At 41.7% G+C, this 13,695-nt stretch overlaps 1 protein-coding gene across 1 annotated transcript in view; it reads left to right on the forward strand.

The window, feature by feature from the left end:
* The window catches only part of CDS1 (CDP-diacylglycerol synthase 1), a 37,079-nt gene that overhangs the window by 12,980 nt on the left and 10,404 nt on the right, over positions 1-13,695 (forward strand). The window contains exons 4-8 of the mRNA XM_075023377.1: positions 3,647-3,744; positions 6,094-6,233; positions 7,778-7,836; positions 11,743-11,825; positions 13,278-13,365. Of these exons, the coding sequence (XP_074879478.1) occupies positions 3,647-3,744; positions 6,094-6,233; positions 7,778-7,836; positions 11,743-11,825; positions 13,278-13,365 (468 nt within the window). The remainder of the gene's footprint in view (positions 1-3,646; positions 3,745-6,093; positions 6,234-7,777; positions 7,837-11,742; positions 11,826-13,277; positions 13,366-13,695) is intronic.

The following is a 13,695-nucleotide window of genomic DNA, read 5'->3' on the forward strand; positions in this document are numbered from 1 at the left end:
AAAAACCTTTTGGATTGTATTCATAGAATCATTTAGGTTGGAAAAGACCCTTTCAGATCGTGAAGTCCATTCATTAACCTAACACTGCCAAGTCCACCACTAAACCGTGTCCCTAAGTGCCGCATCTATACATGTCTTAAATACCTCCAGGGATGGTGACTCAACCACTTCCCTGGGCAGCCTGTTTCAATGCGTGACAACCCTTTTGGTGAAGAAATTTTTCCTACTAGCCAATCTAAACCTCCCCCGGTGCAACTTGAGGCTGTTTCCTCTTGTCCTACCACTTGTTACTTTGGAGACGAGACTGACACCCACCTTGCTACAACCTTCTTTCAGGTAGTTGTAGAGAGCGGTAAGGTCTCCCCTGTGCCTCCTTTTCTCCAGATTAAACAACCCTAGTTCCGTCAGCCGTTCCTCATAAGACTTGTGCTCTAGACCCTTCACCAACTTCATTGCCCTTCTCTGGACACACTCCAGCACCTCAATGTCTTTCCTGTAGTGAGAGGCCCAAACCTGAAAACAGCACTGGTGAGGCCACACCTCAAATACTGAGTACAGGGGGACGATCACTTCCCTAGTCCTGCTGGCCACACTATTTCTGATACAAACCAGGATGCTATTGGTCTTCTTTGCCACTTGGGCACACTGCTGGCTCATATTCAGCCAGCTGCTGACCAACACCCGCAAGTCCTTTTCCTGCCAGGCAGCTTTCCAGCCACTCTTCCCCAAGCCTGTAGCGCTGCATGGGGTTGCTGTGACCCAAGTACAGGACCCGGCACTTAGCCTTATTGAATCTCATGCAATTGGCCTCAGCCCATTGATCCAGCCTGTCCAGATCCCTCTGTAGAGCCTTCCTACCCTCGAGCAGATCAACCCTCCCTTCCAACTTGGTGTTGTCTGCAAACTTGCTGAGGGTGCACTCAATCCCCTCATCCAGATCATTGATAAAGATATTAAACAGAACTGGCCCCGACACCGAGCCCTGGGGAACACCACTTGTGACCGGCTGCCAGCTGGATTTAACTCCAGTTACAACTCTTTGGGCCTGGCCATCCTGCCAGTTTTTTACCCAGTGAAGAATGCATCTGTCTGGCCACAAGCAGCCAGTTTCTACAGTAGAATGCTGTGGGAAACAGTGTCAAAGGCCTTACTAAAGTCCAGGTAGACAACATCCACAGCCTTTCCCTCATCCACTAGGCGGGTTACCTGCTCATAGGAGATCAGGTTGGTCAAGCAGGACCTGCCTTTTGTAAACCCCTGCTGACTGGGCCTGATCACCTGTCCTGTTTGTGCCATGTGATGGCACTCTGCTCCATAACCTTCCCTGGCACCAAGGTCAGACTGACAGGCCTGTAGTTCCCCAGATCCTCCTTCCAGCCATTCTTGTAGATGGGTTTCACATTTGCTAACCTCCAGTTAACTGGGACCTCCTTGGTTAGCCAGGTCTGCTGATGAATGATGGAAAGTGGCTTGGTGAGCAGTTCTGCCAGCTCCCTCAGTAACCTTGGGTGGATCCCATTTGGCCCCATAGACTTGTGTCTGTCTAAGTGGTGTAGCAGGTCGCTAACCATCTCCCCTTGGACGATGGAGGCTTCATTCTGCTCCCTGGCCCTGTCTTCCAGCTCAGAGCGCTGGGTACCCCGAAACCAAGTGGTCTTACTATTAAAGACTGAGGCAAAGAAGGTATTAAGTACCTCAGCCTTTTCCTCATGCTTTGTCACTATGTTTCTCCCTGCATCCAATAAAGGATGGAGATTGTCCTTAGCCCTCCTTTCGTTGCTCGTGTATTTATAGAAACAAATTTTATTGTCTTTCACGGCAGTAGCCAGTTCTAGTTGGGCTTTGGCCCTTCTGTTTTTCTCCCTGTATAACTTCACAACATCCTTGTAGTCTTTCTGAGTTGCCTGCCCCTTCCTCCAAAGGTCATAAACTCCCTTTTTTTGCCTGTATTGTCCTGAGAGACTGCAATGCTGTTTCACGAGTATTATGGTCTGCGTTACATCTGAATTAGTCTGGTTTATATGTCCTGTTTTCAGGTGAATGACATAGCAAACTAGTAATTCATTGTTTCATTGGTGGAGGATTTTCTTTTTTGTGTGTGAAGAAACAACAAAAAAAGCCCCTTTAAAGTGTAGGTCATTGTAGAGAGATATTTTTTTCACAATCTTTCCTTTAGTAGTCTGTTACGCTTGAAAATGATGATAAGGAACAAAAAAGAACAAATTAATTTGCAGCGTGATTCGGTATATTCATCATGTACTCTGAGATTGCAATCATGGGCAAAACTAACAAGACATGAACCAAAAAGTAATTAGTATAGAATTGGAATAGAGTTCTTCCTCTGTTGTGCCATAAAGCAAACCTCTGTCTTCCAATATAATAAACTGTTCATAAAGTTGACAATTGAGACTACGTAAGAAGAATGGAGGAAAAACCCAGCTGAATTTCATTTCACTGGAATCAAATAGCTTGTATTTAAGCAAGAGTTGTCATGCTAAAACCACATCTTAATACTGAGACTGAAAATGCTCAGAGACTTGTTGGAGGGGTAATCCAGTGAAGTTTGGAGGACAAGCCCTGAGACTGCTCTAAAAAGTTGGGAGGCATGTTTTATATTTGCCTGCTACCAAGGTAACGGGCACAAGCTTTCACGCCTTTGGACCCCAGTGTCCTTTTCCACTGTAAGTTGCAGTCCTTAATGTTGCTCTTGCATATAGCATTTAAGTTTTTTAATGTAGGCTAAGTAGAAGAAAGAGCATGAGATAGGGGAGCTTCAAAATTAACTCACTGAGGTGGTGTAAGACTGTTTTAGACTGTGTTCACACATTGAGCAAGATGAAATTTATTAATGAATGCAGGTGGTAAGAGAATACTGCAAAGTCTAGCATGCCAGCATGTGCGATCGGTGTGGGTAGGTTCTTACTCCTGCCTCTGCATGGGATTACTGATGACCTGTGTTTGGCAATATTTGATATCTGGGCAGGGCAATTTGTTTGGTGACTGTGGATTAGACAGGACTGGCAGAGAGTCCTTTGGAGCCCAAAGACTGACAGGACATACAACCAGACTTGCATGGGCAAGCGCTGAAGTAGTGAGATCAGCAAAACAAAATAAAGGCTGTGGAGGGTGTGACATTCAGACCTGGGTTAGACGAGCTTTGCTTCTAATCATCAGTGCTAATTGCCCTTAATGAGATGCTTGCAAGTGGAAGACCTGGGTGTCCAAGTTGTGTTGAACAGCTAGTTTTTTCCATTTGGGCTAGAAAATATTTCTTAAACTAAATTTAAGGATAAAACTTAGCCAAAAGAAATAGAAGAGCCTTCTTTACAGGAAGTACTTTTGACCTGCTGCTGCCAAATTGTTTTAATGAAGAAAAGTCAGGAGCTTTCCCTTGTTTCATGAGCATATTCTTGCAGCTAACCCAATGTGTTTTTTCTCAGCATACCTAGTGGTTTTGAGGTTTTGGGGGAGGGGGGGGGGTTAGATGGAGCTTTAGTTTTCCTTGGACTTGCTTTAAAGCTGTCTGTTTCCTGTGGAATTTGAATTCAGAATAATTTCTCCCCTTAATGCAGGTTGCAGTACTACTTACTGCCTTTAAGAAACAATTGCAGCATATTTACATAGCTTTTTATTTTTCTTATTTTAGGTCTTAAGCATCCAAGTGAAGTGTTACCACGAAATCATTACTATAGGTTACAGAGTCTACCACTCGTATGATTTACCATGGTTTAGATCCCTCAGCTGGTGAGTAGCAAGCAAGAACATCAATAAGTAGGGATGTGAAACTTAAATCTTCGTGTTCTTCATATCCTGTCCTGGTGGAATGATAGCTTTGTAGGTCATGTGCAGACATAAAACTTGACATCTGTCTCTAATACAGGATTCTGTATTTGTCTTCCACCTGTGAACTTGGACAAGTCAGTTGGCCTTTTACTACTTCAATTTTTTTCCTTGTTATAAATATGTATATATGTACCCATATATGTATGCATGCATATATGCTTTAAGTCAGAATTGAGCATGTGTAAGCTATCTAAAAATGTGCATAGCCAAATAATCATCTGATATGTATTACCTGAACTGCTTTGATTTTTTTATTTTATTTTTTTTTTGGCTGTTAACCTTGCACAGGAAATATATAGAACAGGTATCTTAAAGGCTCCTCTTCACACACACAAAGAATTAAAATAATAATATACAAGTTTTAAATCCTTTCCAATCGTACACTTAATCACAGGACTGCATAAATACAGTGTTAGGGGATCTTCTGAAAGCCAAAAGATGAGATTAATTTTTCTGGCAAATCCCAGATACTTGTGACAATGTCTAGCTTATATAGGGCTGGATAGAACTGGGGAAATCAACTCTTCTTCTGAGCTCTGGGAGGAAAAATAAAGGCTTTTGATTAGAGTCAGTATTATGTAAGGTGCTGGGGAAATATAGTCTCTAAAGTGCTTAAGGACATAATGCTTCAGACATGACCTATGTTGTGTTGTTTTGGTTTCATGTTTGGTTTGGTTTTTTAAGGAATTGAAATAGCTAGGTTATTCCCTGTCTCTTGTCACGTTGCTTCTTCACTTCTAGAAGCAACTTTACTGTGTAATGGAGTGGATTCCAGCTGTCGGCTCTTCTGTAAATGCTAATGAGTTCCCCTCTGGTCACTCCTGGATTATCTGGGGGACTTATCTATTGTCTGCTTTATTCCATGGCTTCTGGTCCTGCAGCTAGAGCAGACTCATGCATGAATGATTCTGTGGTCTTCCCAAAATTTTTAGAGGAGGTGTGCACTCTACCACTTAGCCTACTTTGGCAGTTGATCACTGTCACTTTCATATGTGGAGCACAAAATCAACTCCTCTGCATTGCCACACTAGTTAACATCAAAGCTCCTTTCAGTCCAACATCTTGCCACTGAGACTAAATACCAAGACATCTCAATGAGATGAGAGAATCCTGTTAGTTGTCCGAACATCACCTATTTGGCTTATTTAGACATGTGAAGCCTTGCAAAGTGAGTGTTAACATTTGCTAGGGGGAAGAGAATGAGTATGGATCATTCTGAGACTATCTGGAGATCCAGTCTTGAATCACAAGTTTTTATCTTCTGTGGCTGACTTTGGTAATAAGCCGAAGAGTACGTTGCCTAGTATGTTGCATCTCCTAGTGGTTTTGGATTTGCTATTTATTGGTTTTTATTGAGTGCTGCCTTGGCATTTGAGGATCCCATTTGTGACTTAACTCTAGAAAGCTGAGTAACTGAACTTGTATGAAAACCTGTGACAGAATTACTTGTGTACTGACTGTTTTGACTGAAAGGAATTTCTCTGAAGATCCTGCAAAAAGAGATGGCTGAAGGTGACATTTCACATCAGTTGAACTTTGTTGTGGACTTACTCCCACAAAATTGTTTTGAAAAACTTGTAGTCATAGCTGCATTTACTAGTTAGTTGATGGATTTAACCCTGTGAGATTATTGGTCAGTCAAGAAAGCTAAAAGGCAAACTGCATGGTGGAGTGGAGCAGGAGATGCAGCAGTAACTCTTTCAGATGAGAGTCTTCAGGCCAGATGACAGGTTTAGTTACATTCAGATCCTCAAGCCCCATGTCAGATTCACTGTCCTCAGAGGATTCGTTATGCAAGTACCTTTTTTCCTGTTTGTAGGGCAGAAATCATAAACTACCCTTGTTAGCATACAGGAAAAGAACATGCACAATTGCTATCGACGATAGCGGATACTTGTTCTCTGCTTTTAGAATATCTGAAAAGAACTTGCATAGGTGTGGAGTATTCAATACTGTAGTTAAGGATGAATGAATCTTCCAACTGTATCCTGCAAAATGTGCTTGGTTTTCTAGTGCAGTTGCTTTAGAAGAAGTAAATTACAAAAATTGGCTCGTCAGAGGAGGCACCGACCCAAAAGTATAAGACTGGATTTATATTTGAATTTTATTTTTATCACATGTCTTTACTACCCTTCTGGTTTTTCTTTTATGTGGTGTTTTTGTTGTGGTTTTTTGTTTGTTTTGTTTTTAAGAATGACAATTAATATATATTATTTTGTTAAAATAACTTCTAGCTGTTTTATGTTGTAGGTACTTTTTGCTCTGTGTGAACTACTTCTTTTATGGAGAGACTGTAGCTGATTATTTTGCTACATTTGTTCAGAGAAGAGAACAGCTTCAATTCCTAATTCGTTACCACAGGTTTATATCTTTTGCGCTCTATTTAACGGGTAAGTGAAGGTAATTGCAAGAATGAAACTTCATGCTGCATTTGTTTCTGTGCTTATTTCTCTTTAAAAAAAAATAATCGTACCCCAACTTTATGCACTTTCAGTTTCTTTTTCCTCTTGATGTTCAAGGAAATTAGGTGTTTGCAGTTCAGGTTTTCCTGTGAAAAAATGAATATAAATTTTGCATTCACTGAGAAGAAGAAAGCAGCCTAAACAAGTAGATGATCTTCAGAAAGTTGAGCCAATAGTGCTCAAGAGAAGTAAGCATTAAGTAATTTCGATTTATGAAGAACTGGGGCTCAGTACCTGAATACGTGAACGCTATTTTGGCAGTCAGTGGAGATGACTTGCATATGTAATTGCTGTGCTGGGTTGGTGCTTTATTGTGCAAGTGTTCTGGCAGGTCTACAGCAATCAGATTTACTAATATATTTTAAACTGATTATTCAAAATGACTGAGGCTTTATTTTGCCTGCAAGATATTCAGATGCTTGCCTCATGGATAGATTTTTTTCCTTATCCAAAGAAAGACTTTTTAAAGGTCTCGTCTCTAGGAAGAAGAGACAAAAGCTGGCAGTCTTGTGGGGTATTGCTTTGTGAACATGTAAATATAGTCCACAGTGTTTTCAGCAATGCAGTTAATATTACTTTAGCCTAAAATTAAATCAATTGAAGACTCGGATTGGCCTAAGGGACAGGAGACTGCTATGCTGCAAATACTTGTAAAATATATTAAGAAACCTGATCTTCATGATGAACTGTCAGTCTGTCTACCGTTAATTTTTTTTTTTAAACCAGATAAAAATTCTACTGGGTGCTTAGATCGCAAAATTGAAACCAGCTTTGCAAAACTTGACTTTTTTCAGCTGGGTTTGGTATGAGGAAACTGACTTAACTAATGCCTCATGACCACTGAAGGGCGGTGAGGGGAGAGATGAGACAAACCAGTCATGAGCAAAAGCAGGAGGCAGAGCGCAGCAGAGCCCCTTGGCGGCTGTCGCATTGGGATCGTGGGATCACTAAAGGTCTGTCCCCAGTGTTAAGGGTCTTTTGAGGGCCTCCGACCCCTACTGGCATACAAAGTTGTCCCAGGGGCTCTGCTAGCCCCCCAGAATATTTCCTTCAGTCAGTTGAATTCTCCAATGCCTGCACTTTACGCTTGCCTTGCATGCAACCATATGCCTGTCTGGGGGAAAGGGGCAAGCTGGTCTTTTCCTTTCAATTATTTCTGTTAATTATTTAAAACCAGCTTGTCGACCTGGTTTTTGAGTGTTCTGAGCATTTTTTAAAGGTGATGGTCTCCTCCCCTAAAAATTGATGTCTACGATGGGGCCTTGTAATTAAATGGATGCTTTTTACTGATGTTAACTAAATCTTGTGCTCTGATGAGAATAATTCTATAGGTACACTTAACTGAATACAAGCAAACACTCCCAGCAGCAGAGGGATTAAAAGCTGCTTCAAGGGAAGAGAATTACTGGTATATCACAGTTTAGTGTAATTAAATATAAGATGGTACAAACTACACTTGCTTTGTTTTACAGGCTTCTGCATGTTTGTTTTGAGTTTAGTGAAGAAACATTATCGTCTGCAGTTTTACATGGTGTGTATTACCCACTTTGCTGTGGTCACTCACATTATGAATGTCACTAGAAACAGTCATGTCCCTATGTTCATAAAATAGCTTGGAAAAGGGTGTGGAAAATGTGCTTAAACTGACAGTAACATGAAATTAAGTCGTGTTGGGCTGTTTGCTATCTGTTCACCTTGCAGCTTATAATTATATCATGGGATATGACCTTTCAGTCAATACAAGCTCTCATGGGTGAGGCCTTGTGCATATACAACATGATACATTTCCCTTAGGCTGATAGGAAAGAGATTCCTGGAGAAAGGGGTGTGCATCTCCCTCCCAGGTCTGAAGCCATATAGTTCAGCATAGCGTGGGAGTGGTTCTTGTGACTCAAGTGTTGTAGAGGCCTCACTGAAGTACTATGAAGGGAACTTGATCTTAACCCCTGTGTGGAAGATTTATTCTGTGACACTTAATAGCAGTTCTGGTCTTCTGCTCTGCTGTGCCTCAATAGATCATTAACCTATTGAAAGAAACTGGTGTTCTCATCTCTTCTATTTGTCCACCTGATAAACAGCATAGTAGCTAATCAAGAGCATGAACCTTTTTCTTATGTGTATCTCATAGGTCAAAAACTGATTTTGTAACATCACAGGTAAAAAGAAACAAACCACAAAAAACCCACCCAAAACCAAACCAAAACAAACCCCAAAAGTCCCACTGAACCTCCCCCCTTCCTATATATAGGAATGATTAGAAGCAACAGTAAACCAGTAACGCAGTACAGCTTCTGTCTTTAAAGAACTTGACCAGTCAGAGCATTGTGCAACCTTAAAGATCTCCTAAAGCTCTAGGACTGCAGTTAACCCCTCTGTTTCCACAGTGCTTTAGGTAGCACTTTACCATTGAGGATCCCTAATTCTAGACTAGGACTTAGCTGAGCCCTGTATGAGCATATAAAAAAATCTTTTACTCAAAAAAATTTACCGTGATTGTGGGAGAACTTGCCTGACAGGGAGATGCAGCTTTTCTGGGAGAGGTGGTCTTTATCTTCTAACCTGCAAAATAAGTCCTCGTCTTCAGATTGGCACAAGGTAAATTTTCCATGATTTTTTTTTTTTTTTTTTCCTTTTTCCCCCTTCTGGAAAGAAGGCAGAAAAAAAGTGGTGTCAGTCATATCACTTGGTGCCTGCCCAGAAAACATTAGGGTGTTACTACCTAAGAAAACATTAAGGTGTTACTACCTAAGAACTGCAGGAAAACAGAGGGAAGACATGTATCCACTGTGTGGTAACACAGTGTTTGGACAGACAAGGAGGGTAGCCATTTGGTTTTCATAGAATCATTTAGGTTGGAAAAGACCTTTAAGATCATTGAGTCCAACCATCAACCATGCCCACTAAACCATGTCTTGAACTGCCTTGTCTATGTGCTTTTTTTAATACCTCTAGGGATGGTGACTCAACCACTTCCCTGGGCAGCGTGTTCCAATGCCTGACAACGTTTTCAGTAAAGAAATTTTTCCTAATATCCAATCTAAACCTCCCCTGCCGCAGCTTGAGGCCATTTCCTCTCGTCCTATCTCCAGCCACCTGACAGAAGAGACCAGCACCCACCTCACTACAACCCCCCTTCAGGTAGTTGCAGAGAGCGATAAGGTCTCCCCTCAGCCTCCTCTCCTCCAGGCTGAACAGCCCCAGCTCCCTCAGCTGCTCCTCATAAGACTTGTGCTCCAGGCCCCTCACCAACTTGGTTGCCCTTCTCTGGACACGCTCCAGCACCTCCATGTCTTTCCTGTGGTGAGGGGCCCAAAACTGAACACAGGACTCGAGGTGCGGCCTCACCAGTGCCGAGTACAGGGGGACAATCACCTCCCTGCTCCTGCTGGCCACACTATTTCTGATACAGGCCAGGATGCCGTTGGCCTTCTTGGCCACCTGGGCACACTGCTGGATCATATTCAGCCGGCTGTCAACCAGCACCCCCAGGTCTTTCTCTGCCGGGCAGCTTTCCAGCCACTCTTCCCCAAGCCTGTAGCGCTGCATGGGGTTACTGTGACCCAAGTGCAGGACCCGGCACTTGGTCTTGTTGAACTTCAGACAGTTGGCCTCGGCCCATCAATCCAGCCTGTCCAGATCCCTCTGTAGAGCCTTCCTACCCTCGAGCAGATCGACACTCCTGCCCAACTTGGTGTTGTCTGCAAACTTGCTGAGGGTGCACTCAATCCCCTCATCCAGATCATTGATAAAGATATTAAACAGAACTGGCCCAAATACTGAGCCCTGGGGAACACCACTTGTGACTGGCCACCAACTGGATTTAACTCCAGTCACCACAACCCTCTGGGCTTCTCTATCCAGCCAGTTTTTTACCCAGCAAAGAGTACACTTGTCTAAGCCATGAGCCACCAGCTTCTCAAGGAATATGCTGTGAGAGACAGTGTCAAAGGCCTTACTAAAGTCCAGGTAGACAACATCCACAGACTTTCCCTCATCCACTAGGTGGGTCACCTGGTTGTAGAAGGAGATCAGGTTGGTCAAGCAGGACCTGCCTTTCATGCATCCCCTGGTTGTCCTGCACATGCCATGTAAGCGCACTCAAGATGAACTATTCCATAATCTTCCCCGGTACCAAGGTCAAGCTGACAGGCCTGTAGTTCCTTGGATCCTCCCTCTGACCCTTCTTGTAAATAGGCATCACATTAGCAAGCCTCCAATCATCTAGGACCTCCCCTGTTGACCGGGATTACTGATAAATGATGGAGAGTGGCTTGGCAAGCACCTCCACCAGCTGCCTCAGTACTGTCAGATGGATCCCATCTGGTGCCATAGATTTGTGAGTGTCCAGACGGCTTAGTAGGTCCCTAACTATTTCCCCCTGGATTATGGGGGGGTATATTCTGCTCTCCATCCTTGCCTTCCAGCTCAGGGTGCTGAGTACCCTGAGGATAACTGGTCTCACTATTAAAGACTGAGGCAAAGAAGGCACTGAGTACCTCAGCCTTTTCCTCATCTCTGGTGGCAATGTTTAGGTGGTGTTCCAATAGCACTGTACAAATACTAAAACTTTTGCTGCAGAGATGCTTTAATTAACCAGCAGGTAATATTTTCAGAAACCTTTAGTCAGTTTTTGCACCCCCCCCCTTTCAGCCTTCTTGAGTTGTCTTAACTGGAAGTAGATGCTGGCTGCCATAGGAAAACACATGAGATGATGGAATGTCCTACTTCTTTAATTCTCTGAGTGTTAAATTGCCCAGACATGTAGAGTGCTTAAATTCGGTGTTTTGTGGAAAAACTACCAGTTCTTGATTTAAAAGTTTTTGGAAAATAAAATCTATTTGAGAATCTTTATTGGTAAGCTGTTTGGAAACCAGTTTATTGTACACTGGTGCTACGGAATAAACACCAAATACGTACAGTAATGTGAAGAAAATGACTGTTTAAATGACCATGCGCAGAAAAATTAACACTTTGTTTTTGCTAATCCTGAGAACTTTCATGTTTCATAAGAGGACTGGTATTCCGTTATGAGAGATATCCACATCTGTGTAACACGACTCGTTCATGAATAGTTCATTGCCATTTTATTGTTACAGTTCTAACATGTCTGTTATATGTATATACAGAATATCACATTGCTTACGTTTCTTTGCTGCTTTCATGCTGAAGGTGTACGTCTTATTAAATCAGATGTTAAACTGCATGTTAAAAAATTCTGGGTGGAGGTAAGTGATGGGGAAACCTGTTAAAGTTTCAGTACTTGCTTCAGAAAGCCAGGTAACTTGTGATATACTGTATGCACACATTTCTTGCATTATCACTAGAACTGGTCTTTCCTGTGAGCTCCTAAATAGCTCCTCTAGCTGACATGCCAGTATTTATCAAGGTGTATGGATCGGTGTTTTCACTAACTGTTGTGTTGTTGCATTGTTAACAGTTCGCATGGACTCATGTCACTTTGCTGATCACTGTAACTCAATCTCATCTTGTCATCCAAAATCTCTTTGAAGGCATGATCTGGTAAGGGGACAGTAATAAACTGATTTGTAAGTCTATTGCATTGAAAGGTTGGTTCTTTTACATAGATCTGGTTATGGAATAATCATGGGAACAGTTAAAGCAGCACAAATTAAAAGACCATTAATGTCTAGTTGGAAGGGGAGTTGGGAGCAATGAGATAAAGGATACAGGAGGGGAAGGAGAAACCTCTTTAGGTTGGCAGCCACAAATACGGTAGTTTTGAACAACCACTTCATTTACTTGCAAGGAATAGGATTGCTTGCATGCTTGGTGAAATAGTTTCCATAGCATTTTCCTGAATGGATGAATATCCAGCAATTCTTCTTCAATTACTTGGGAGCTTCAGATTGCTCAGAGGTAGTGAAGTTGGACCATTTAATTTGAAATCCCCAATCTCGCCGCCTTCTCTCCCACCCTCCCTGCTCACTCCCCTGTTCAGATAAATTCAGATTACTTGAAATATTTTAAGAGTTTAAATCTTGGATATTGTTTGGCCATCTTAATGCCCCGTTTCCAGTGATATATTAAATTCTGATGATGCGGTTAAACTTGATTACTTAACACCACTCCTGAAAGAGAGGGTATGTTTTCCCACCTCCCACTTCTTTAGGGACAGGGTAAATTACAAGAGGAGGAAGGAAGAAGCACATGGAAGATGGTTTGTGTTCTTCCAAGGACACAATACTGCATGTTTTCCTTTTTCTTTTCCTGATAAATGTACGGCTGGGGAGATTATTGCAGAAAAGACGTGCTCATAGTTAGAAAGAAAACCCAAAGCCTCTGACAAAGCATGATCGTGTGCCAAAAACTGAACCTGGTTGCCTTGCTAAGCTACTATTTCGTATTTCCACTGGTGCTAGGCAATTTGGCAGATGGCCACAAAATCTGACTTTTGGCTTATTATTACATCCCTGCTTTGAAAAGGGGGAAAAAAAAAGAGGTTAGCAGACTTGAGTAACAGGTGCTGTCTGCATGCAAAGAAGCTTTAGAAAGCTAACACAGGCTGCTCCAAACTGAGAAGAGGAAAAAAAGGAAAACTTTTCTTTTTTAAATTTAAGTATCATTAAACTTTACAAGGAATTTGCTTGCTTTGATGTTACCAATAACATTAACATGTCTATATTTGTTGATTTCTTCTTAACTGTGGTACCAGTCTTCAAGCCTGATAGGAAAAAGCCAGCCTGTTCATATTTTAAGCTCATGCACCAAAACGATATTTTAACTTGAACTAACATGGATTTGTAATGGTCTTGATTGGCTGAAGACTAAAACTAGTATAGCTAAATATGCTGCTCATAACGGAACAAGGTGAGCACGTTATGAAATGTAATTCCTTCTAAATACTACAGAAAAATTTCCCAGAAAGAAATGTTGCTGTTTCAATTTCTGTCCTGTGTTTAGGTTTGGGCAGCTTTTCTTTTTCTCCATGAAACTTTTAATGTCTTTCTCTAGGTTTCTGGTTCCAATTTCAAGTGTTATCTGCAATGATATTACCGCTTACATTTTTGGATTCTTCTTTGGCAGAACTCCATTAATTAAGGTATGTACTTAGGCACTTCACTAACAACCTTTTACAATTTATAGCATTTTTGATACTTGTTCAAAAACAATGTTCATGGGGAAAAAATACTTTCTGCTGTACTGCATGATACACATCTTTGCTAAAAAAACAAATTGACTAACCTGTTTCTGAAGATTTGTAAGTGGAAACTGGGATTAATGTGAACATATTATTGACATTACAGTATAATAAAGTTCAAGTCTATTGCATCATCATTTATAATCGCTACATTTTTGGATTTCATATTCAGGTTTAACTGCACGCTTACTGTACAGAAACTGTAATTTGAAATAAGCCTCTAGGTCGTAG

The sequence above is a fragment of the Buteo buteo genome, chromosome 1 (genome assembly GCF_964188355.1).
Source record: "Buteo buteo chromosome 1, bButBut1.hap1.1, whole genome shotgun sequence".
NCBI classification, from domain to species: Eukaryota; Metazoa; Chordata; class Aves; order Accipitriformes; family Accipitridae; genus Buteo; species Buteo buteo.